Source organism: Rattus norvegicus, chromosome 1, assembly GCF_021556685.1.
Source record: "Rattus norvegicus strain SHRSP/BbbUtx chromosome 1, alternate assembly SHRSP_T2T, whole genome shotgun sequence".
Taxonomy (NCBI): domain Eukaryota; kingdom Metazoa; phylum Chordata; class Mammalia; order Rodentia; family Muridae; genus Rattus; species Rattus norvegicus.
The window spans coordinates 4,404,774-4,427,659 of NC_141534.1; the positions used below are offsets into that span (position 1 = coordinate 4,404,774).

The following is a 22,886-nucleotide window of genomic DNA, read 5'->3' on the forward strand; positions in this document are numbered from 1 at the left end:
CACACACACACACACACACACACACACACACACAGTCAAAGGTGCTTAGAATGAATTTCAAAAGTAGCCAAGATATAGGACACACACTGAAAAAACAAAATTCGGTCTTGAAGGGCAGGCACTTAGCTAAAAGAATGAGATGCGTGTCCGTCTATTTTCTTCTCTATTAAATGTCTACACTAAGAACAAAGCCACTAGCAGATACACAGATACTCCACCATAGCTCTCTTTCCCCAGCATCTGCTTCAAAATCATGAATACCTGATTTTGCTGGGCTCACACCTGTAATCCTAGCTGTTGGCTTATAGACAATTCCTCTAGACTCCTCCCAGGGACCTAGCAACAGTTAAGTCATCTCCTGCTGCCAGGTATGAGTAGTGAAAGAGGACTGCTCTCTACCCCAGACCCCTTTCTCTCTCTCCCTCCCTCTTCTCTGCCTCTTTCACTCCTTCTGTTCCCAGGAGTTCCCAGGTGGCCTCTTCCTCTCTGTCCTTCTCTATCCCCACTTTCTCTGCCATCATGGCTCTCTCTGCCTCTACCCCTTCTCCAGGCCCTCATTCCCTTCCCTTCCCCCATAACGAACCTCCCAGGTCTGTCACGTGGCATGGTTTCTCAGGGTGACACTTTGGCATGGGCCCACCCCTTTTATTTGGTAACACTAGTTAGCACTCTGAAAGCTGAAGCAGGAAGGTTTGTGGCGACTTCAAAGCTAGTGCGTGCATGTGGGCCACATGGTGAGTTCCAAGCCAGTTTGGAATGTAGAGTAGACTCTGTCTCAAAAAGGAGGAAGAGGAAGGAAGGAAGGAAGGAAGGAAGGAAGGAAGGAAGGAAGGGAGGGAGGGAGGGAGGAAGGGAGGAAGGGAGGGGGAGATAGCAGTGGACTGGGTGCTAAAATCAACTGTGCAAGGAGGGAATCGCAAGATGCCCAAAGAGGTTAGCAGGAGATCTCTGCAGACACAGGCAGCCTCAGTTTGAAAGTGCACAGTCTAAATGATACCCATTTCTACCAGACAGCTTTCAAAGGTCCAAGACATAGGCAACACGCGCACACACACACACACACACACACACGCGCACACACACACACACACACACACACACACACACACACACCGAGAACTGATTATAAAGAACTGCAGCATCCAGCTTCGCTCTCTGAGTCAGAGCTACACTGCCTGGCAGGGCAGTCTCTGGGATGGAGATGTCAAGAACACATGGCCTAATGTGCCTAGAAAGACATAGGACAGGTTGTCTCCAGGTGGCATCCCTCCTCATAAAGAATTAATGCTGCTCAACAAAGCAAAAGAGGCAGTAGGCAGCTGGCTGGGAGCAAGGCCAGCGGCAGCAGGGCCGCCTCGCTCGGGGTCCCATTTCCAAGGCGATGAGATGAATGAAGACGCTTCTGAGGTACACAGCAGTGCCTCGTAGCCACCAAAATATAGCTCACCTCAAAACTCATCCGAAGCTCCAGTTAATTCTTAAAGCCTTGGTCTAAAGTCCACTGGTTTACGTGGGATAGATAGTTCATCCCGAGTTCTAGCCTCCAGCCATTCAAAACTCTTCCTTAAGTCAGGAAGACCCTCAAAGGTAGTAGAAACCCTTGTCGAGCACATACGAGAGACCCTGGGCTCGATTTGTACTCCAAAACAAAACACAAACAAACCGCAGGGTTTTCTTGTTATAGTTATAAAAACCTACTTTATAGCAAGTATGAATTCTACCAGGAGAGATATACAAAGTAGACAATCGTGGCTACAAAGACATCTTATATCTTGTCTACAGGTTCTCATTAAGATGGTTCCAACTTTCCTAAGGCTGTGATCCTTTTAAGACACTTCCTCACACTGCGGTGACCTCCAACCATAGAATTACTTTTGCTGCTACTTTATAACTGCAATTCTGTTACTGTTACGAATTGCAATATAAATATTTGATGTACAAGATATCTGATATGTAACCCCTTTGATGTACCCCCCCACTCAGGGGTCTTGACCCACAGATTGAGAACCTCTGGTCAGGATGAAACAATGAAACATTTTTTATTGCTGTTTTCCTTAAAGTTCATTTGTAGCTGGATGTGGTAGCTCATACCTGTAAACAGAACTTGGGAAAGGGAGGCTGAAGGGACCATGAGCTTGAGTCCAGCATAGGCTACATAGAGTTTCAGGCCACCCGAGCTACAAAAGACTATAAAAAAAAAAGAAGTAAAAAAATTTATTTTATTTCTTGTGTGTATGTGTGTGTGTGTGTGTGTATGTGTGTGTGTGTGTGTGTGTGTGTATGTGTTATGTATATGTACACTGTGTGCTGGTGAACCATGGAAGCCAGAAGAGGACTCGGCTATGACAGAGCTAGACACACAGGCAGTAGTGTTGAGCTTTAAGTGTTGGTGGGGAACAACCCTTCATTTCTTTTGATGCCCAGACAAAAGTGGGGCTCGGCAAGGCAGAGGAGAGAAAAGAACTGACTATGTGTACGTGTCGCCTCTGCTCTCATCACCTCCACCAGGGTCACTACTGCAGCCTCCAAGCTCCCAGGATTCTACTGCTATTACAGGTACAAAAACCTTTTCTGTAAGCGTTTCATTTCTTCCTCCGCACCAGTGCAAATCACCACCAATGTGTATTATTTTTCTTAAATAGTCTGCATCTACATGTGCATGTGCATGTTCATGTGCGTGTGTCCTTAGCCAGGAAGTCACCAGGAAGAGTGAAACCTCCCAGGCCAGACTGCCCTCTCCAGAACAAAACAATTATGCACAGCTGTAACCTTACAGACGGACAGACCTCCAGACGAGTTTGGCAACCGCTGCAGAGGCAAGAGTGAGGGGACAGGGGTCAGGAGCACACCTTGACCAGGCCTGCTTCCAGAAGCATAGTTTACTCGCTTTTTAAACCTAAACCTCAAGTCAATACCCAAAGACAAACTAGACATCTGTCTTGATATGCCCCTCTGCCAATGTGGCCATATTGAATACACCTCTGCTTTAGCATTAATCGTCGTTTTCATTGACATATCTGGAGGCCTGTACAAGCAGTTTGTTGGGACGGGTCATAGCTACTGAAAGGATCAGGATCAATACACAGCAATGGAACACCGGCTCACATTTGCTGAGGGCTGCCCCTACCCTACAGCCACATCCAACCAGAGAAGAGAGGAGGTTCTTATGATGGAGGAAAGGGCCCAGAGAAGGCAGAGAATAGCAAAGGAAAGGCATTGGGCAAGCGACTGAGACAGGAGGTGGCTAGGAACAGGAGCCTCCTATAGGAAAAAAAAAAAAATGCAAATTCCCCTCTAGCTCCGAATGATTGGTTTTGGTTTTGTGGTTTGGTTTGGCTTGGTTGGGTTGGGTTGGTCTGGGTTGGGTTTGGTTTGGTTTTCTCAGGAAAGCAAGCAAACTACTGGACCAAGACACCCCTTAGGATGCTCCCGAGTTGTGCAGGTTAGGCACAGGCTCTTGACTGACTAAAAGACAGAGGATTCCAAGGTTTTTCCACCTCACCCATCTCTGGCCTCAGGTCATAGTAGCTGAGGACACTCTTGAGCTTCCGATCCTCCGGCCTCCACCTCCAATGGAATGCTGGGAGTACGGAAAGTATGCCATCACACCAGAAAGGGGTGATGGGGTATTCCTTGCGGGCATGCGCTACCCAGTGAGCTACCCCTCCAGTCCCAGACTCTCAAATCTCAATGTGTAAATTTAATTAGATCATTAGCTGATAGGCTTAACTCAAGACACCTCCCAAGGGTACTTGTAAATGAACTGTTCCCTGAGGAGTCACCTTTCTAAAAACCCTCTCAGGATCTCACTAACATCCCTCCTCCCCCACACTTGGCCTGACAAAGAAAAGGGAATGGATTCTTTAGTTTCCTTTTCTTCTCCTTTCATTGAAGGTTTTGGGTTCTGCTTTATTTTAGAACTGACGTAAACAGCAAGACATCTAAATGTAACAGCTTTGAGGGTTCCTGCCCATTCTGCAGTTTTCTACAACTTGTTTAAGTAAGACTGGATCTTTCCACACAATGGGTATTTTCACTAGTGTTGGGAACTGAGGAGAAGCTACAGAGTCTGCAGGGAACAGAGGAAGCTTAGGTTTGGGGGGGATGTGTGTTTTGCAAGATCTCGGGAACAATAAGGGCTTAACTTCTTCCCGGTTAGTAGCTATGAGGCCTGGCTCAGCCTTAGAGGCCCTCAATGAATGACCAGAGGTCAAAGCTGAATGATCATCCCAATTTGCCACAAGAATAATCAGTCCCGGAGATATTAAAAAAAAAAAAAAAAGGAAAAGAGAATAAAAAAGCTTTTTATATCTAACCACATTTAAATGAATTTGGCAATCCCCACTCTTAAAAACAAGTACTGCCCCAATCAAAAAACTGAGGGTAGTGGTGGTAAGGAGAAAACCATTATAAGGGGCTCGCACAAGTCTGCACTTCTGAGCAAACATCTGTTGAAGCATGCCCGTCATAGGGAAAGGTACTATGCTTTGAAAACCTAGGCCTAGATACTGTAGCACCATTGGGGAAAAAATGGTATGTTTATGCTCAGGACTCCAAACACTTCCCAGTTTGCTATTACCTCAGGAGCACCTGGATCTTGGTTTGTCTGATGGAATGGCCCAAATGGTAGCTTCTGCTGAAACAGAATTTTTTAGCACCCTCAAAAGTACTTCCCGCTATAAGGGACATTTTAATGGGACTTCTGTATTTTAAAAGTACACAGTTCTTTTTTTACCTTAACCCAATTAATGTTCTTAGCCCCCAGTTAATTCCAGGCGCTGAGGACTGAACACTGAATTCAGATGCTGACTCCACTCTACAGATAATCACAGGCAGAGCTCGTCATGGGCCGTTCTCTCTTGACTCACAGTTTCTGCACGTACTAGTGTTACTTATACTTATCCTAACTTTCATGTTTTAGACCGTTTTACTATTCTCTCTCAGTAGTTCGTTAACAGTTATCTGAAAGCAACCATTCGCTGCTGAATTAGTTCATAGGCAAAAGGTGTTCTTGTGAACTCAACTACTCACACCTTGTTTACTGAATTAGAACTAATTAGTTAACTAATGACCCCCCCCATGCCACATCCCTCCCTAGATTGTAACACATAAATCCCACCCTTGGAATATATAATAAATGCCTGCCTTGGCCCTTTAGGGAACTAGGGAGGCACCCCTCACTGTTCAGCACTGTCAGAGATGGGGCCCTACTCTTCTACCTGAAAAGGCTTTTTTGCCTACTAGGGTGACAGGCAATGGCCCGGGGCCAGCTCGAACATTGTCACCAACAATGTACAGGCCATTGGTCAAACCCTTCAGATGGCTTTAGAATTCCACAGCTGAAAACACAAAATAAAATAAACTGTACCCCATGTTCCCACAAAAGCCGGGCGACCCTGTGTCTTGATCTATTGCCCCAAAGATGCAGGTTTTACTAAACAATTAGAGGACAGCTCTCTAGCGGTAACAAGAGCCCTCCTTAGAACATAGGACCTTCCCACCAGAATGCAAGGCGGCCAGGTCTCCCTCTCTGCATTTTACTACAGAATACCCAACGTGTGTCCCAAAGAAAATGGAGACTGTATTAAGGCTAGTAAAAGGGTTGGGCCACACTGACCATCTCTCCTGTTTCACACTCAACCCCAGGCTGAGTAAGAGCATCTATTTTCTCTTTCCTCTGCTCTTTGAATACCAGGTTTGATCTTCTAGAGCTCCACCCCATCCATTTCCCCAGCCAAAGAACATTCTGCTACAACTACCCCGACAGTGCTGGAACCTGCCAGGGGAAGGGAAGCAAATATTCAGAAAGTGTGACCTGCCAATCCTCCTCCCCAAACAGCGCTCAGTATGACTTGCACTTTCCCCAGCAACCCCCCACCCCCACCAGCCAACCCTGCACGCACCCACATAAAGGATGCAAAGTGATAGACTATCAAGCCAGCATTCTCTGTGACTGAAAATTCAGAATGGCTTCTGGGCAAGAACCTAGATAAGGTGCCTGCCTGTTCAACTTAAGATTGCCTGTCACCACTTTAAAACAATCGCTGGTTTTCCTGGAATTCAACCGAACATCATATGTATCTGAAAGGTTTAGAAAATGCAACGGAGGGTTGGGGATTTAGCTCAGTGGTAGAGCACTTGCCTAGCAAGCGCAAGGCCCTGGGTTCGGTCCCCAGCTCCGAAAAAAAGAATAAAAAAAGAAAAAAGAAAAAAGAAAAAAGAAAAAAGAAAAAAAAAAGAAAATGCAACGGATTTTAAATCCAAAAGACATGGGTGTACGTACACACGGCATACCTCTACAAAATTCTAGTGCAGGTAAATATGTCTTTTACTATACATTTGAAAGCACAGACAGAAATCTTTTTTTTTTCGGAGCTGGGGACCGAACCCAGGGCCTTGCGCTTGCTAGGCAAGCGCTCTACCACTGAGCTAAATCCCCAACCCCACAGACAGAAATCTTTAACCCAGGAAAATGGGATACGCTGAACTTCAAGATGTCCAGAAAAATGGGACACAGGCTCTATTTGCAAGAAAAATTATATAAACAAAGCTGTATTCATTGACCATCTACTATTCATCAGGCAACATGCTGAGTACCTCATACACATTGACCTAGCACCTCTCATAAAACCCAAGACACAAGTCTTCCTGTTTTTCAAGTGAGGTGGAGAATCAGGAGTGAATGACACCCCCCCCCCATGGTAATTGTACACAGTTGGGGAGCAGGGATTTGAACCATGCTAACTCACATTAAAGCCCAATTCCTTAACCACTATGGAGAAAACTACACACTGTATCGTTACCAAAGAGACGCTGCTAAAACCCTATCCATCCAAGGTAAACTCGTAGCAGGTTAAAACTTTTTTCCAGAACTAAGCCAAATCCATAGGCGGTTTTAGCCGCTGGACAGTTCAAAACCTCTCAGGGCAGATGCAGCAATATATGTCTTATTGTTCTCAGTGCCAAACATATAAAACAAATATCCTCTTATTCTACAAACTGGAAAATCTGAGGGCAGAGCAAGTAAACTCCGTGGTGATTCTGCACAAGGAAATGGTTGTTTTCCTCTCTTGGGCACACGACAGCCCTGCGCGGATAAACATCAGTACCGCGAGGCCATTAGGAGTCCACCCGCCAAATATTTACAAGTAGTATTTACATCTACTCTTTCTGGCTTTTTCCATGCCAAATCTTCTAAGCAGGTGTCCCTGATTACAGCCGATTGTTCAAGAGGTGTCTCTGATGTGACGGCTGGGTGGTTTTTTGTTTTTGTTTTGTTTGGTTTTGTTTCTTTAAATTACAGGTTCAACCCCTATATTGAGATAATACAGCGGAGAGGAGAAAGGGTGCCCAATAGGTGGGCGAGGGGTGAGCCCGGCTTCCCGCGCCTGCCTTCCCAGGTAGCTCACCAGGATGCCCATCACGTCGGTCCAGAGGCGGGAGAACGCCTCGGACGTGCCGGCCTCGGGCTCAGACTCGGGCTCCGGCTCCGGCTCCCGGGCTGGATCCACCTCCGGCTCCGGCGCCGGGCTAGCAGCTCCCGCGTCCTCCTCCATGGCCGCGTCCCCGTGCCTCCGGGTCCCCGCGCTGCCCACGGCCCGCAGCAGCGCGTCCGCCGTCGGGGTACAAGGTCCCCGCCCGCGGCGTCACTGGGCCGCGCCCCCGCGTCGCATGCCCTAGGCTCCGCCGGGTACGAGCACCACTGCCAGGACTAGGCACCTAGATAGGCGGCGAACGCGATTGACAACTCCAGAAACTTTTCCTAGCCCGGCCAGGCGCAGTAACAGGGTAGCTGGAGCCGAGTCCGCACCACTGGCAGCGGCGGGGAGCTCTCAGGACAAGGGATCCAGGAGCCCCAACTCACGGGCGCTGCGTCCTGCTCCGGGAACTGGCTCCGAGTGGCACACGACTTGCCTCTATTGGAGAGTCTGCTCAGGGTCCGGCAGGGGACAGTGACGCCTGTGGACCCGAGCTAACAAGTCCTGGACCCCTCTCTCCAGAATGAGCTCTTCCAACTCCACATGACTCCCTCCCCTCCCGGGCTCAAGAAAGCGTTTAGCAACAAAAGGTGCTCTGATGTCAGGCGCTTTGCATGGAAATGAGCTTCAGCGCCGCCAACAAATCGCCTTTTGAAAGCGCGACCCCGCCACGGGCCCCGGGCCCTGCACAAGTCCCCAATCGCGCTATACTCAGCCCGCGCCTTCCGCAGAAAGTTAATCTTTAAGCTGCTCGCTGAGCCCAAGTTCATGAAGAGTCAGTATGGTGACAACCCACGCCTCGCCCTCGGCAAGTCGAACGACCCGTGGAATTACAGTCCTATTTGTAAGGCTTCTTGGAAAACAATGTGTGACAAAGCACTCCTGGTCACGAGCCGTTGTTTGGGTCGTAAGTGGGGGCATTTTGGCTCTCGAGTGGCCTCAGTGCTGTGCACTTCTAGGGCTTTTGGATAATTAGATGAAAACCTCTTTGGGTTGTAAGGAGTTTTTTAACAGGCAAGGGATATGTTCAAAAATAAAAGTTAATTTTATGGCCGCTCAGCCCATGCATTCTTCAGGCCTGGATATGTTTAACCAAGTGAAAATGCCAGAGGGAAATAGCCCTGACGAGATCTCCCCCCACTCTCCTCTTCCTACTCCTTTTAAAAACAAATCAGATTTTTTTTCCTAAGAGATGACAGTGCCTATCCTCTTTGATTTTGTTCCTGATCACTTTGTGAAATTAAAGAAACGCACGGAATCTGCCCCTTAATTAAAGTGGTGGCATGGGCAGGGGATGAAGTGAGAACATTACCTCTGAAGCGTCTCCATCTCTTTCTCAGCTTGCATACACGGAAGGGGTCAAGCGTGCCCTCCTCATCATCTTGGCATTGAGGACGCCAGTCTATGCAATGGGTACATAGCTCTCATGGACAAGGTCAAAACCTAAAACGAAGTGTGAATGGAAGCGGGGCAAGAGAGATGGAACGTTGGGTGCAAGGGGTTGCTTGGGAATCCTGGTGACCCCTTACGCCCAGAATCTAAGTGAAACCCTAGCATAGCAGTATGGAACTATAATCCCCAGGCTGGGGAGCACAGACATAGGGATTGTTGTGGCTTTAGTGGCCAGCATTCCAGACAGCTGGTAAGCTCCAGGTTCAGTGGATCCTGTCTCAAAAAATAAGGTGGTGTGTGGTAGAGAAAGACACCTGACATCACTCTCTGCCCTCCACAGGCGTGTGTATTAGTGTACATGCACACAGTACACACACATGTATACACACACACAGACACACACAAGAGAATTTACTACCCCTCCCCAACGTTTTTGGTTGGGAGTGGTGTGTGTGTGTGTGTGTGTGTGTGTGTGTGTGTGTGTGTGTGTGTGTGTATTCTAAATGAAGAAGCAGCCTAGAGCCTGAATCAGTGTAACCAGACCAGAAGTTTCTCTGGGCTAATACAGTTAAGTCAGAGGGTTTCAGATGTTAGGTTTCACAGCTGGGAGGAATGAGGTACCTATTAAACATATCAAATATTGGCCTCTGAACTCTTCCAGAATCCCTCAGTCCTTACCTTTGCAGGGTATGGCTGGCCTACCTGATCTGGGCTTCCCCTCCCCCAGAGGCTCTTCCCTATATAATCATCTTCCCTATAATATAATCAGACATTTTGTTCTTTCTCCCTCTCCTCCTCCCCCTCCCCCCTCCATGCTCTTTCTTAATTCCTGTCCCTCACCCCTACCCTCTCCCTGTCTGCATGGTGACTTCCCTGGTCTTGTTCCTTGGGACTGGTGAACCAGTTTGAGAACTGCTCCCAATAAACCTGTCATTATACTTTGATTTGATTTTAATTGATTTATTCTGTTGGTGGAGAAAACCTGTCCAGGGTTCATTGATGTTGTTTGATGCTGAGAGTGGAAACGAAGTCCATGAAGAAAGAAATGGTTTTCTCTATAAAGACATCAAAATAAATAAATGGCGAGAAAAGAAAAATCACCTTTACCAATAATTTTATGAGTATATTCAAGGAGGAAACACATGCCGTCTGTCCTCTGCATAAAAACCTGGAGAGTGAGTTATGCAAGCAGGAATTGGGGTTGGAACTGGAGAAGAACACATCTCAGACACCAATCAGGAGTCTATCTCTTCTTGACTCAGATGACCTGAGGCAAAACATGGACCTTCCAAGGCTGCAGTTTCCCTATCCAAGAGGAAGTAAGGCCAAGCTAATTTCTAGCCATCCCTTTAGAGGCTAGTATGTTTCCAGGTCACCTAAAGATAGTGAGGCTTTGCTGTAACACATGAGATACATCAATGTAACTAACATTGGCTAACATTTGACTGCCTGTCTGCCCTTAATCTCCCCCACAGTGAGCTTCCTTTCCTGGCCCTGCCTTACACCTGGCTGGGGAAATGAGATAAACAATATTTTGGAGGTGGACTCCTATGGCTGTGTCTATAGTGGTAAATTACATTTTTGCCTCGTTGCCTAGTGACATCTCTACTTCTGGAACAGATAATTTTGACCAATTTAAAAGGAGAAGCCAAAGTGTTTCTCTGTCTCTCTATCTCTGTCTGTCTCTGTCTGTTTCTGTCTCTCTGTCTCTTTGTCTTTCTGTCTCTCTCTCTCTCTGTGTGTGTGTGTGTGTGTGTGTGTGTGTGTGTGTGTGTGTAATGGCTTAAGTCTATACATACTGGCACAGACAGAAATATCAAGTATTCAAGACTGGCTATACCCATGTCAAGCGATGCCTCAAAAAATAATAAACAAACAAACCAATAAATAAATGCTGAATCTCCTTATCGACTTTCATACACTAACTTAAAATGTAACTAGTTACTGCCCTGAGATTGAGTCTTTTCTCCTACAAGTGCCTTGTCAGGTTTTGTGACTCTTCCTTTTCCCTTCTCGAAGAGTCACCATCAGCCTCGTCTTCGTTTTTCATTCGATTTCGGTCTGTGTTTGATTTCCCCATCAAGGTAAGGCAAGTGTAAACTCTGGAGAGAGTACACCAAGTTCCTAACTTCTCCATGTTTCCCTTTCTCTCCTTAGGCTCTCTTCCAGTTGAAATTGGGAAATCAATTCTTCGGGGTTTTGACAAATGGTTTTGTTTGTTGATAGTATGTATTTGTGGTGGCTTGAATAAGAATGGCCCCCATAGGCTCCTGTATTTGAATGCTTAGTCACCAGGGAGTGGTGCTATTTGAAGGGATTAGGAGCCCTTGTTAAAGTAGGTATGGCCTTGATGGAGGATGTGTCACCAGGGGTGAGCTTGGAGGTTTTAAAAGCCCAAGCCAGGCCCAGTGCTTCGTTTCCTTTTTGACTGTCTGTGGACCAGGATGTTAGTTCTCAGGCACTGCTCTGGTGCCCATGCCCATGCTTCCTACCATGATGATAATGAACCAAACCTCTGAGACAGTAAGCAAACCCCAATTAAACACTTTCTTGTATAAGAGTTTCTGGGGCCCGTGGTAGTGGTTTGAATATAAGAATGGCCCTCATAGGCTCCTGTATTTGAATGCTAAATCACCAGGGAGTCCTGCTGTTTGAAAGGATTAGGATTAAGAGTCTAGGCTTTGTGAGTGAGTCCTAACTACAATAGAATAATGACTAAGGCAGGAACCGGATGTAGATCTCTCCTGAGAGACACAGCCAGAATATGGCAAATACATAGGCGATTGCCAGCAGCAAACCACTGAACTGAGAACAGGACCCCCGTTGAAGGAATCAGAGAAAGAACTGGAAGAGCTTGAAGGGGCTCGAGACCCCATATGAACAACAATGCCAACCAACCACAGCTTCCAGGGACTAAGCCACTACCCAAAGACTATACATGGACTGACCCTGGGTTCCAACCTCATAGGTAGCAATAAATAGCCTAGTAAGAGCACCAGTGAATGGGGAAGCCCTTGATCCTGCCAAGACTGAACCCCCAGTGAACGTGATTGTTAGGGGGAGGGCGGTAATGGGGGGAGGGCGGGGAGGGGAACAGTCATATAGAAGTCGAGGGGCAGGGGTTAGGGGGATGTTGGCCCAGAAACCGGGAAGGGGAATAACAATTGAAATGTAAATAAGAAATACCCAATTTAATAAAGATGGAGAGAGAAAAAATGACTAAGGCCATATCCAGGCTAACCTTGAGCTCAGTAAGTAGCAAAGGATGGCCTTGGCCTTTGCCTCCCAAGTGTTAAGGTTTCAGGCCTGGACCATTACAACGTGTGTAATAAATATTTAGCAACAAACCAGCAGAACGCTGTTGTTCTTTGATAACATGGTCATCTCAATAAATTGATTGGGAATTGCTGACATATTGTCACCATATGTCCTATGTTATACATATGTTATATGTAAAACACAGGACTGAATATACATGTTTACAATGGCTTTTTGTGAATGCTCTCTCTGTGAGTCAGGATCACAAGTTTTCAGGCCACTCCCACCGGAAGTTGCAAGGTAGTTAGGGTTCTTGATTCAGCCTGAGTAAGTCGTAGTAACAACACGAGAAAGGCAACTAGACGGTCAAGCGGTGGTGGTGAGAGTACAGTCCTACCATGGAAAGCACAAATATTATTTTGCCCTCATCCCTGCCCCTAACCCTGATCCCCAGAGCTGAGGACCAAACCCTAGGACTTAGGCTTGCTAGGCAGGTAAGAGTTTTTTACCACTGAGCTAAATCCCAACCCAGAAAGCACAAATGCTAGTAATGAGACAAGTCCCGGTTATGTTTTGAAAACATTTGGCAAATTATTTATCTCCTATGTAAAGGAAGGAAGTTCCATTGGTTTTCACAGTTCTGAAGTTACTGGTGATTATGCAAAAATCTCTACCCGGTAGACCTTTGTCCCCTCTCAAGCCCTTCCTCCTCCCGCCCCCCATCCTGTGAGACCAGATCTGAGTGCCCTTCCTTGTTCATCATACCTAAGATCTTGGGTCACAAGAAGTCATTCCTAGCCCTGGAATGTGGTCATGAGTCATAAAGCTGAGAGGCTACCTCTGGCCGGGTGTGGCCGTAAGGACTCGACAGTCACCTCTGTTTGTACTCTCTGTTGTTTTGGCTGTCGTTTTTATTTTTTATTTTTTATTTTTTATTTTTTTTTGGATGTTTGTTCATTTTTGGGTGCCGGAAATCAAACCCAGCCCCTCCCACCCATCTCTCATCAGCTTTCACAGTGAAGATAATAAAAGTAACAATAAAGACAGTTTACTTTCTCTTTGGAATTGTGCTTGAAATTAAAAGACATTTTATAAGTGGACGTGGTGGCGCTCGCCATTAATCCCAGCTATCTGGAAGCAGAGATGGGCGGGTCTCTGAGTTCGAGGACACATCGAATTCCAGGAGAGCCAAGGCTACACAGAGAAACACCCCTCATCTCAAAACAAACAAACAAAAGCACATTTTATAAACATCAACATTCTTTTTTTTTTAAATCTTTATTTATTATATACATTGTAGCTATCTTCAGACACACCAGAAAAGGGCATCAGATCTCAGTACAGATGGTTGTAAGCCACCATGTGGTTGCTGGGATTTGAACTCAGGACCTCAGGAAGAGCAGTCGGTGCTCTTAACCACTGAGCCATCTCTCCAGCCCCAAACATCAACATTCTTTTTTTTTTTTTTTCCGGAGCTGGGGACCGAACCCAGGGCCTTGCGCTTCCTAGGCAAGCGCTCTACCACTGAGCTAAATCCCCAACCCCAAACATCAACATTCTTAAACCACCACTTAGGATTTCCCTTCACCGTCCAAACCTCCCCCTAGCTCTTTCCTGTTGTGTCTAAGTGTGTATTGTGGGGACTTATCCATACCTGTGAGTACTCTGCCTAATTACTTCAAAGCCACATCTCTGACTGAACCCAAAGCTCTTATTTTATTTTTTTGTTTTGTTTTTCAGTGATCCTCTTTCTTGTCTCTGCACTCCACAGTGCTGGGGTTAGAGGGGCGCAGAAGACCATACCTCACCTGTTAGGTGGTTGCTGGGATCTGAACTCGTGTCCTCACAGTGGCACAGCAAGTGCTCTTAACAACTGAGCCAGCTGGTCAGTCCCGTGCATGTTCCTCCCAATGCTAGGGATTGAGTGTAGGGCCTCGACATGTTGGTCAAGGGCTCAACCAGTGAGCTATATCCCCTAACTTGTTTCCTCCCATTTGAATCCTCCATTCCAGTCCAGTCCAGTCCATTCTGCTGGTTTCCCCTACCAGCTTCATCCTTTCCTCTGTTCCTTACACTCCCACCCAAAACAGAGACGAGCTCTGTGGATGGTTTCCTGTATCTGGGTCAGGTTGATTCAATTTCCTTCATCTCCACTGCCAGACTGAGACATTAGGGTTATCATTTGCAACCATATGTCGCCAATAGCAGTTCTTCTCACAGAGAGGGCACCATCACGACATCATTCTACAAGTTCGATTTTTGTGTTCCTTCGAGTGCTTTTTTTGTTTTGTTTTGTTTTGTTTTGTTGTTGTTGTTTTGAGAAAGGGTCTCACACTATATAGACATGGGTGGCTTGGAACACCCTATGTTGTCCAGTGCGACCTTGAATTCGCAGAGCTCCACCTCCCTCTGCCTCCTGAGGGCTGGGATGAAAAGGCTGCCTTCATGCCTGGCCAGGCAATCTGTAGATGCCACTTCCCAGGAGATAGTGCTGTGGGGCTCAAGTGTGACAGACTTTGGGCAAGGCAGAACAAGAAAAGTGGGGTACCGCTGAGGAAATGTGAAGTTTTGACAGACTACATTAAAAATATTAGACCTGTGTGCCCCCACAAACGAATAAATATGTAACTTTTAAAATTTACTGACTAGGGCTAGAGAGAAAGCTTAGCCATTAAAGGCTAGGCTCAAAACCAAAAAAAGAAAAAGGAAAAGAAAAGAAAATCACTGATTAAAGATACTGTTGGGGGAGGGGGCGTCTGGAGAGATGGCTCAGAGGTTAGAGCACTGACTGCTCTTCCAGAGGTCCTGAGTTCAATTCCCAGCAACCACATGGTGGCTCACAACCATCTGTAATGGGATCCGATGCCCTCTTCTGGTGTGTCTGAAGACAGCTACAGTGCACTCATATAAATAAAACAAGTAAATCTTTGGGGGGGGGGGCAGGGTCATGGAAACTATCTTGAGCTTCCTAAAACCCTGTCTGAAGGAGGGAAGAAGGGAGGGAAGGGAGGAAAAAGAAGGAGAGGGACAAGGAAGAGAAAAAGAGGGGGAGAGAAGAGAGAAAAGAGGGAAGAAAATGGCATTGCTCACCTGAAGCTACTTATCTTTCAGGATGTTCTGTTTGTTTGATTGTAGTTGGCTTTGTTTGTGTGGGAAGCAGTCTTATTATGTAAACCAGCCTAACTTTTAACTCTTTATCACTCCAGTTGGCCTGCAACTTGTAACCCTCCAGCCTTCCTTAGCCTCCCGAGTGAGTGCTAGAATCCTAGGCTTCCACATTTCCACACCCAGGTTTCAAAGGGCAAAAAATAAATATAGTATTCACACTCAAGTAGAATCTCTGCAAGAATGGTACGTGTTTTCGGAACAAAGCGTTAGTTAAAAACTTGTTTGGTTTCAAACAACACATTTTCTGCTGATAGCATATATTAGACCCAAGAGATTAGAATCAGCCCGGTTTACGCTTGGCGTTGAAATTGAGCAACGAAAACAGAGAAGCCCATTTAATTTTTTGCCACTCATCAGTAATGTCTTGTCTCTGGCACTTCCAAATGGGGCATTCCACAATGCCTTGGGGAACCAAATTCCAGGGGCGTCTGACAGGCTAAAATGTTTTTCTCCAACAAATTTTCCAGTGATTTCTTTTTTTTTTTTTTCTCAGAAAGACCAGAAAGGTGACCCAAACCCATGAAAAAATCAAGGGCCTGGCGGTATGGTTTGGTTTGGTTTGGTTTGGTTGTGTTTTGCTTTGTTTTGTTGTAAATCCCCTACATCAAGAAATACTTGAGAGAAATAAGAAGAGATCTGAGAACCAGATAAGGAGAAATTAAAACGAAATGAAAACATGGGCTGGAGAGATGGCTCAGCGGTTAAGAGCACCGACTGCTCTTCCAGAGGTCCTGAGTTCAATTCCCAGCACCCATATCTGTAACTCACAACCATCTGTAACTCCAGTTCCAGCAAATAGGATCTAACACCCTCTCTGGCCTCCACTGGCACCGGGCATGCAAATGGTGCATATACACAAGTGTAGGAAAGATATATAATAACAATAATAATAATTAAAGAACATTAAATTGAATACTGTCAGAAAAAGTCAAGGTGACAAGGCAAACAGTGCAAGAATGGAAGGCTCTCCATTCCTCTGAAATCTCTTTATTTTTGCATTTTATTATTAATTAACTAATTTATTTATGTGTTTAGTGTGTGTATGTGTGTGTGTGTGTGTGTGCCTGTGCACACATGCTTATGAATACATGTGCATGTGGGTGCTTGCAGAAGCCAAAGGAGGAGGACAGATCGTCTGGTACTGGAGTTATAGGTGGTCGTTAACCTCTCTATGTCAGTACTGGGAACCACGCTTGGGTCCTCTGTGAGAACAGCAAGTGCTCCTACCTTCTGAGTCATCTCTTCTATTATGATAAACAGCAATACTTCCCTAGCCAGTTACAGGTCTTCCTCTGTGGTGGTTGCCATAGAAATGCCAAGATTCTGTCTGCGAGTGACTCAACAGCAACATCACGGCTATTTCATTCTGTAATCTAAGATCACACTACTAGCCATGTGTGGTGGAGGTTGCCTCTACTCCCAGCATTTTGGGAGGCAAAGGCAGAGAAATTTCTGTGAGTTCCAGACCAGCCAGTCCATGTATTAAGGTTCAGGCAAGCTGGAGCTACACAATGAGACCCCATCTCAACACACAAACAAATGTAACAGCAACAGAAATCGTATTCCTGGGACTGGAGAGATGGCTCAGTGGTTAAGAGCACCAACTGCTCTTCCAGAGGTCCTGAGTTCAAATCCTGGTAACACACAGTGGCTCACAACCATCTGTAATGGGATCTGATGTCGTCTTCAGGTGTTTCTGAAGACAGCTAGACAGCTACAGTGTACTATTATAGATAATAAATAAATAAGTAAATCTTTTTTTTAAAGAGGACCTGAGTTCTGTTCACAGCACTGAGGTTATACAGTTCACAAATGCCTAATGCCTGCAACCCCAAATGATCTGATGGCTCTGCCTTCCACAGGTACCTGAACACCATGAACACATCACACACACACACACACACACACACACACACACACACACACACACACACACACGGACACGGACACGGACACACGCGTACAAATACTTTTAAAATAAATATATTTTAAGTCACTTGTTCTTAAAGTCAGGGTCCTACTCTATATCCTGAGCTGGCCTCAAATACAAGATCTTTCTACTTTAGCCTCCCGGGTATCCAAATGGCAAATGTAGGCCATCATGCCCAGGTAGCCTAGAAAATTCCTAAAGCCATATGTAAGGCCGAGCCGGCACATTATACAGAGTTCTGGTTTGAATCTGAAATATGTCTCCACGGCTCACTTCAACCCTGAGTTCCCAGGTTGAGACACTATCTGGGATGCTGTGACTTCTTTGGAACGTAGGGAGTGGCTGACGTAAGAAGATATCAAGAGGCAGGCCTTTGGAGGTCATACCCACTCCTGTTTCCTGCACACAGTCGTTGTCAGTGCCCTGCCTGCTGCCAGGCAAAGAGCCTGTCACACACACACTTCCGCTGCCATCACTTCTGTCACGCCTTCCCTGCTACTGAGAGCAAGAAACTTGGTGGTCCCATCTGGGTCCTTAATTTCATCAGTAAAGAGTTTAAAAACGGACCTAGAAGCATTCCCAAGGGCAATTGTCATCAGAATTTGAGAGGGAAACAGCAGGGCAGGTAAATCTGTACATCTAGGAAGTTTGGAGGGGGCGGGTGGGAAGGCGCTGTAGGGAGGGAGAAAAGCAAGAATGTCGTGCGTTTGAGTTAAAGGTCAAAATGCTGGCATGTTCAGCTATAGCAGTTAGTAGGTGTTGCACGGCGGAAGGGGCAGAGGTTTCGGAGAAAAAGGAAGTGAGTCCAGAATTTCAGAGAAAGCATGCTTGGGCTTTTGGCCAATGTTGTGGTTTGAATAGGTATGGCTCCCACAGACTCCTGTATTTGAAAGCTTACCCCCGCCCCGCCCCCGTGTGTGTGTGGGGGGAGAGGCGGGGCACTATTAGGAGGTGGCCTTGTTGGAGTAGGCGTGGCCTGTTGGCGGAAGTGCGTCACTGTGAGGGCAGGCTTTGAGGTCTCCTATGCTCAAGCTCCTCAGTTTGGAACGGAGTCGCCTGCTGCTGCTTGTGGTTTAAGAAGTAGAAACCTCAGCTGCCTCTCCAGCACCATGTCTGCCTGCGCTCTGCCAAACTTCCCACCATGACAATAAAAAAACCTCTGAAACTGTAAACCAGCCCCAATTAAATGTCTTCCTTCATAAGAGTTGCTGTGGTCATGGTATATCTTCACAGCAATGAAACTCTAACTAAGACGGCCAATATCCAAACAGAGATTTTAAAAAAGGAAAGGAAAGAGCATGCTTAGGTATCTGACTCCAGGCTCTTGTGTTCCAGATCAAGGGACTATAACAGGGACACATAGTGAGAAAGAGGATGGATAGATAGAGAGGTAGGTAGGTAGGTAGATAGATAGATAGATAGATAGATAGATAGATAGATAGATAGATAGATAAGTAGGTAGATAGGTAGATAGGTAGATACATAGATTTGATTGATAGATAGATAGATAGATAGATAGATAGATAGATAGATAGGTAGATAGGTAGATAGGTAGATAGGTAGATACATAGATTTGATAGATAGATAGATAGATAGATAGATAGATAGATAGATAGATAGATAGGTAGCTAGGTAGATACATAGATTTGATAGATAGATAGATAGATAGATAGATAGATAGATAGATAAGTAGGTAGATAGGTAGGTAGGTAGATAGATAGATAGGTAGGTAGATAGGTAGCTAGGTAGATACATAGATTTGATAGATAGATAGATAGATAGATAGATAGATAGATAGATAGATAGATAGATAGATTTGATAGATAAGTAGGTAGATAGGTAGATACATAGATTAGATAGATAGATAGATAGATAAGTAGGTAGATAGATTAGGTAGATAGATTAGATAGATAGATTAGATAGGTAGATAGATAGATAGATTAGATAGGTAGATAGATGAGAGAGAGAGAGAGAGAGAGAGAGAGAGAGAGAGAGAGAGAGAGAGAGAGAGAGAGAGGAGATAGCATTTATTAAGAAAAAAGTGCCAAGAGTGGATGTGGTCTAGTGAGCTGAAGAAAAGCCCCCAAAAGCCTTGAGATTGAGCCACCAGGTATATAGCTCTGGTTAGAATATTTACATAGCACTTGCCTCTAGTTTGGAAGGCACAGACTTTTGTTTTGAGCATGCTCTGTTTATTCCATGATGCTCAAGTGAGGAAGAGTTTAGCTTTTCCCTCTGCTATGGTTTCTTTTGCACGTGAACCTGGAGTCTTCAGTTCATGGTACCTGCTGTGGTGGTTCCAACTGTGATGGAGTACAGCCCTCTGAAACCCTGAGTCAAAATCAGCCTCTTCCCTGAACTTGTCTCTTCCGGGTCCTTTGGGCATAGCCACTCAAAAGGAATACATTCAGAAACATACTGCGACAGGCAGGGTTCTATGGGCTGTCTACGGGTGCCGATGAGGACCAAAAATGTAGGCAGCCGGAGCTGACTGGTATTTGTTGAAAGCAAAGACCCAGAAGGGTCCAAGTCGATATAAACTAAAAGGAAAAGAGATGAAGACGGAAACTGTCTCTCCTATGAACGCCACGAGCTATATGAGATGTCATAGGAAGGAAGAAGAACGTGTGGAGGCTGCTACTTAGACTCGTGGGGTTGCAATTCGCTTTTCGCTTACACTGTTTGGAAATGTCAGAAAAACAAAAGGCTTTTCCTCTCTCTTTCTCCTCTTCTCTCCTCTTCTCTTCTCTTCTTCTTCTTCTTCTTCTTCTTCTTCTTCTTCTTCTTCTTCTTCTTCTTCTTCTTCTTCTTCTTCTTCTTCTTCTTCTTCTTCCTCTCTCTCTCTCTCTCTCTCTCTCTCTCTCTCTCTCTCTCGGAGAACCCCCCCCCTTGGCAAATCCTTGGGGCCAGCAAACTCACCAGAGAGCAGCTTCCCAATAAACCTGGCTTTAATAATAATAACAACAACAACAACAACAACAACAACAACAACAACAACCAGAGATTCTTTCTTCCTTTCTTTCTTTCTCTTCCTTCATTCCTTCCTTTCTTTCTTTCTTTCTTTCTTTTTTAATGATTACAGTAGACATTTATAGTGAGGCATATGTAGAGCCTCACAATTCTTAAATGTGATTAGGGATAAAATAACTTCATGAAAATATGGTGAGACCAGGCACCCACCCACAGTTCTTAACTACAAGACCACATCTTCACCCACTCTTCTCTCTCCTTTCTTTCCGGAATAACCTCTTTCAGATAGGGTTCAAGGTAGAATTTGTCCTCCTCGTATTTGTCCACTGATCCTTAGGCAAGATCTGATGCCTCTAGTGAGTCTAGGGCTCTCTTCATTCACACATTATAAAGGTCCTCAGGAAGCCTTCTTATGGCTTCTTTAACATCTTCAGTTTCACCTGTGTATCATCTCGCCTTAACCCTGGTTTATCGGACCCTGTAACATTGTAATACCACTTGGGAAAACCATCTAGCCACCCACTTGATCTGCCTGTCATTTTGTCCTTGATTATGCTATTTCTAAGTTATACAAAGACAGACTTAAAAATGGCAGCTGGAAAACATCTACCCCCCCCCCCCAAGCTGGCTTTTCAATCTTGTCCATTTTTGTGTACTTTATGAGAATACCTATTTGCTTCTCTGTTACTTAAACATGGCCGTTGCTGGGAAGAAAAGTTTTTTTTCCCCATTCAATTAAAAATATCTGATTAATACTGCTACATTGTTTCCTTGAACTGCCTCAGTGTTATATACATGGGGCACTTCTAATGAGGAGGCTGGAGGAAATTTTGTGTCCTTTTCAGGGGATGCAGGGGACCAAAGTTTCTCTGCAACAGTTCTTAGCAGCTGCACCACCTCTCTATCCCTCTACCCTTTTGTTGTTGAGGCAGAGTCTGCTGGCTGGCCATTAAGCCTCAGGGATCCTTCTGTCTGTCTCCCCAGTACCAGCATCATAAGCAAGCACTATGGCAGTTTTTTGTTTTTTGTTTTTTTTGTTTTTGTTTTTGTTTTTGTTTTTTAATTAAGATAGGTTCTGGGGATCAAGCTATGGCCCTTGTGATTTCTCAGCAGGCACTTTACACAATCAGCTACTTCCTTGGCCTTGAGTAATTTTCATTTCTAAAGCCTTCGGTTAAGTATAACATTCTTCTAAAAACCTTGTGTTGGCTCATTACAAAATTTAAAAGAAGTCTGTGTGCTATTTCTTTTACAAATCAATTTTTAAAAGACTAGAAATTTACTACAGAAATGACTAGAGGTGGAGCTGCTCAGCCCTCCCATTAACTCTCCGAGGTTTATTTCATTCTGTTCTGTTCTTCACAGAGGAAGCCAGATTTTGAATCAGATGGAACTTGTTTTCTCGACTAGTAGCATTCACCCACTGCCCATTACAAAGAGACACTCCTGTCTTTGTTGCTGAATGAAAGAACCCCAACTGTCTCTCCAGATGTAAACCTCTGTTATTTTTGAAATCTCAGAACTATCGCTCTTCCTTCTCATGTGATTCAATTCCCCCCTTCCCCTTCTCATGAGTGGAGTCCACTGATGGACTCTCCCAGAGATGGTCAAAGTTGTTTTTTTCTCCTGGATCCTTTCTTTCACAACGAATTTCCTGAAACACACAGCCACGCACAGACACAGAGACACAGACACACACAGACACACATAAACACACAGAGACACGGATGTACACAGATACACAAAAGACACACAGAAATACCCAGTCACATAGGCACAGACACACAGAGATACACAAGAACACACAGAGAGACACAGACACACATAGACACACAGACACATAGATACAGACACACCCAAACACACACAGATATACACAGAGACACCCATACACAGTCTCACACACACATAGACACACACTCACACACATACAGACACACACAGAGATACACACACACAGATACACACACACACACACACACACACACACACACACACACACACACACAGGCCCAGTTATTGTCGCCTCTCTGAGAGTCCTCACACAACTGAAGATATTAATAAACGAACCCTGTGACAAACTCATCAAAAGAGGTGGCACAGAGGGACTGCCTCAAAGAGCTTCTCACATGAGGAGACAGAAGGTTCTAGTTACAGGACAGTGGGTCAGAAGGGCCTCTTTAATTAATGCCTTGCTGGAGTTTGGTGAAACAGCTCCTTTTCTAGGGAAGCCTATATACTACTCACTATTCCTATGGCGGTGCCGGCCTGAAAAGGGTTTGAAATGAAAAAAAAAAAAATGTCGCGTGGGCGAGCAGGCACCAGATTTTCTCTTTACCAGTTCTCTCTCGGTGAATGCAAGAAAGTGTTTCAGTGGCCTGCCTAGGTCTATTTCGTTCTCGTCGCTCATAAACGGAACAACTAGGTGCTATCTACCCTCCGTCTAATGAATGCTCTCGAAAAATCAGATGATGTTGATTCTAATAGCAAAGAGACACTTCACAAAGAACCCTTGTTCTGGAAATGAGGTCATCTGGACAGTCTACCCATTAAGAAAAAGCCTATTCTGCTCTCAGAGGTCACCTAGTGGGGCAGGGAAATCTTTCAGCCAGCGAACCAACATCTGGCTCAAAGTCTTCCAGGCTGAGATGCCAGTTTCCTGATCTAAATGGAACACACATGGGAGAGAA

General features: G+C 45.3%; 1 protein-coding gene and 1 pseudogene across 3 annotated transcripts in view; both read right to left on the reverse strand.

The window, feature by feature from the left end:
* Nucleotides 1–22,886, reverse strand: part of Sash1 (SAM and SH3 domain containing 1) — a 298,706-nt gene that overhangs the window by 158,354 nt on the left and 117,466 nt on the right. Inside the window, 1 exon segment of one of the 3 annotated variants that reach the window (NM_001427579.1) lies at nucleotides 7,410–7,761. The exons of the other annotated variants lie outside the window; for them this stretch is intronic. Coding sequence (NP_001414508.1) covers nucleotides 7,410–7,556 — 147 coding nt within the window. The 5' untranslated portion in view covers nucleotides 7,557–7,761. 3 annotated transcript variants of the gene reach the window in all.
* On the reverse strand, nucleotides 20,356–20,810 carry LOC148006823 (cytochrome b-c1 complex subunit 7 pseudogene; annotated as a pseudogene).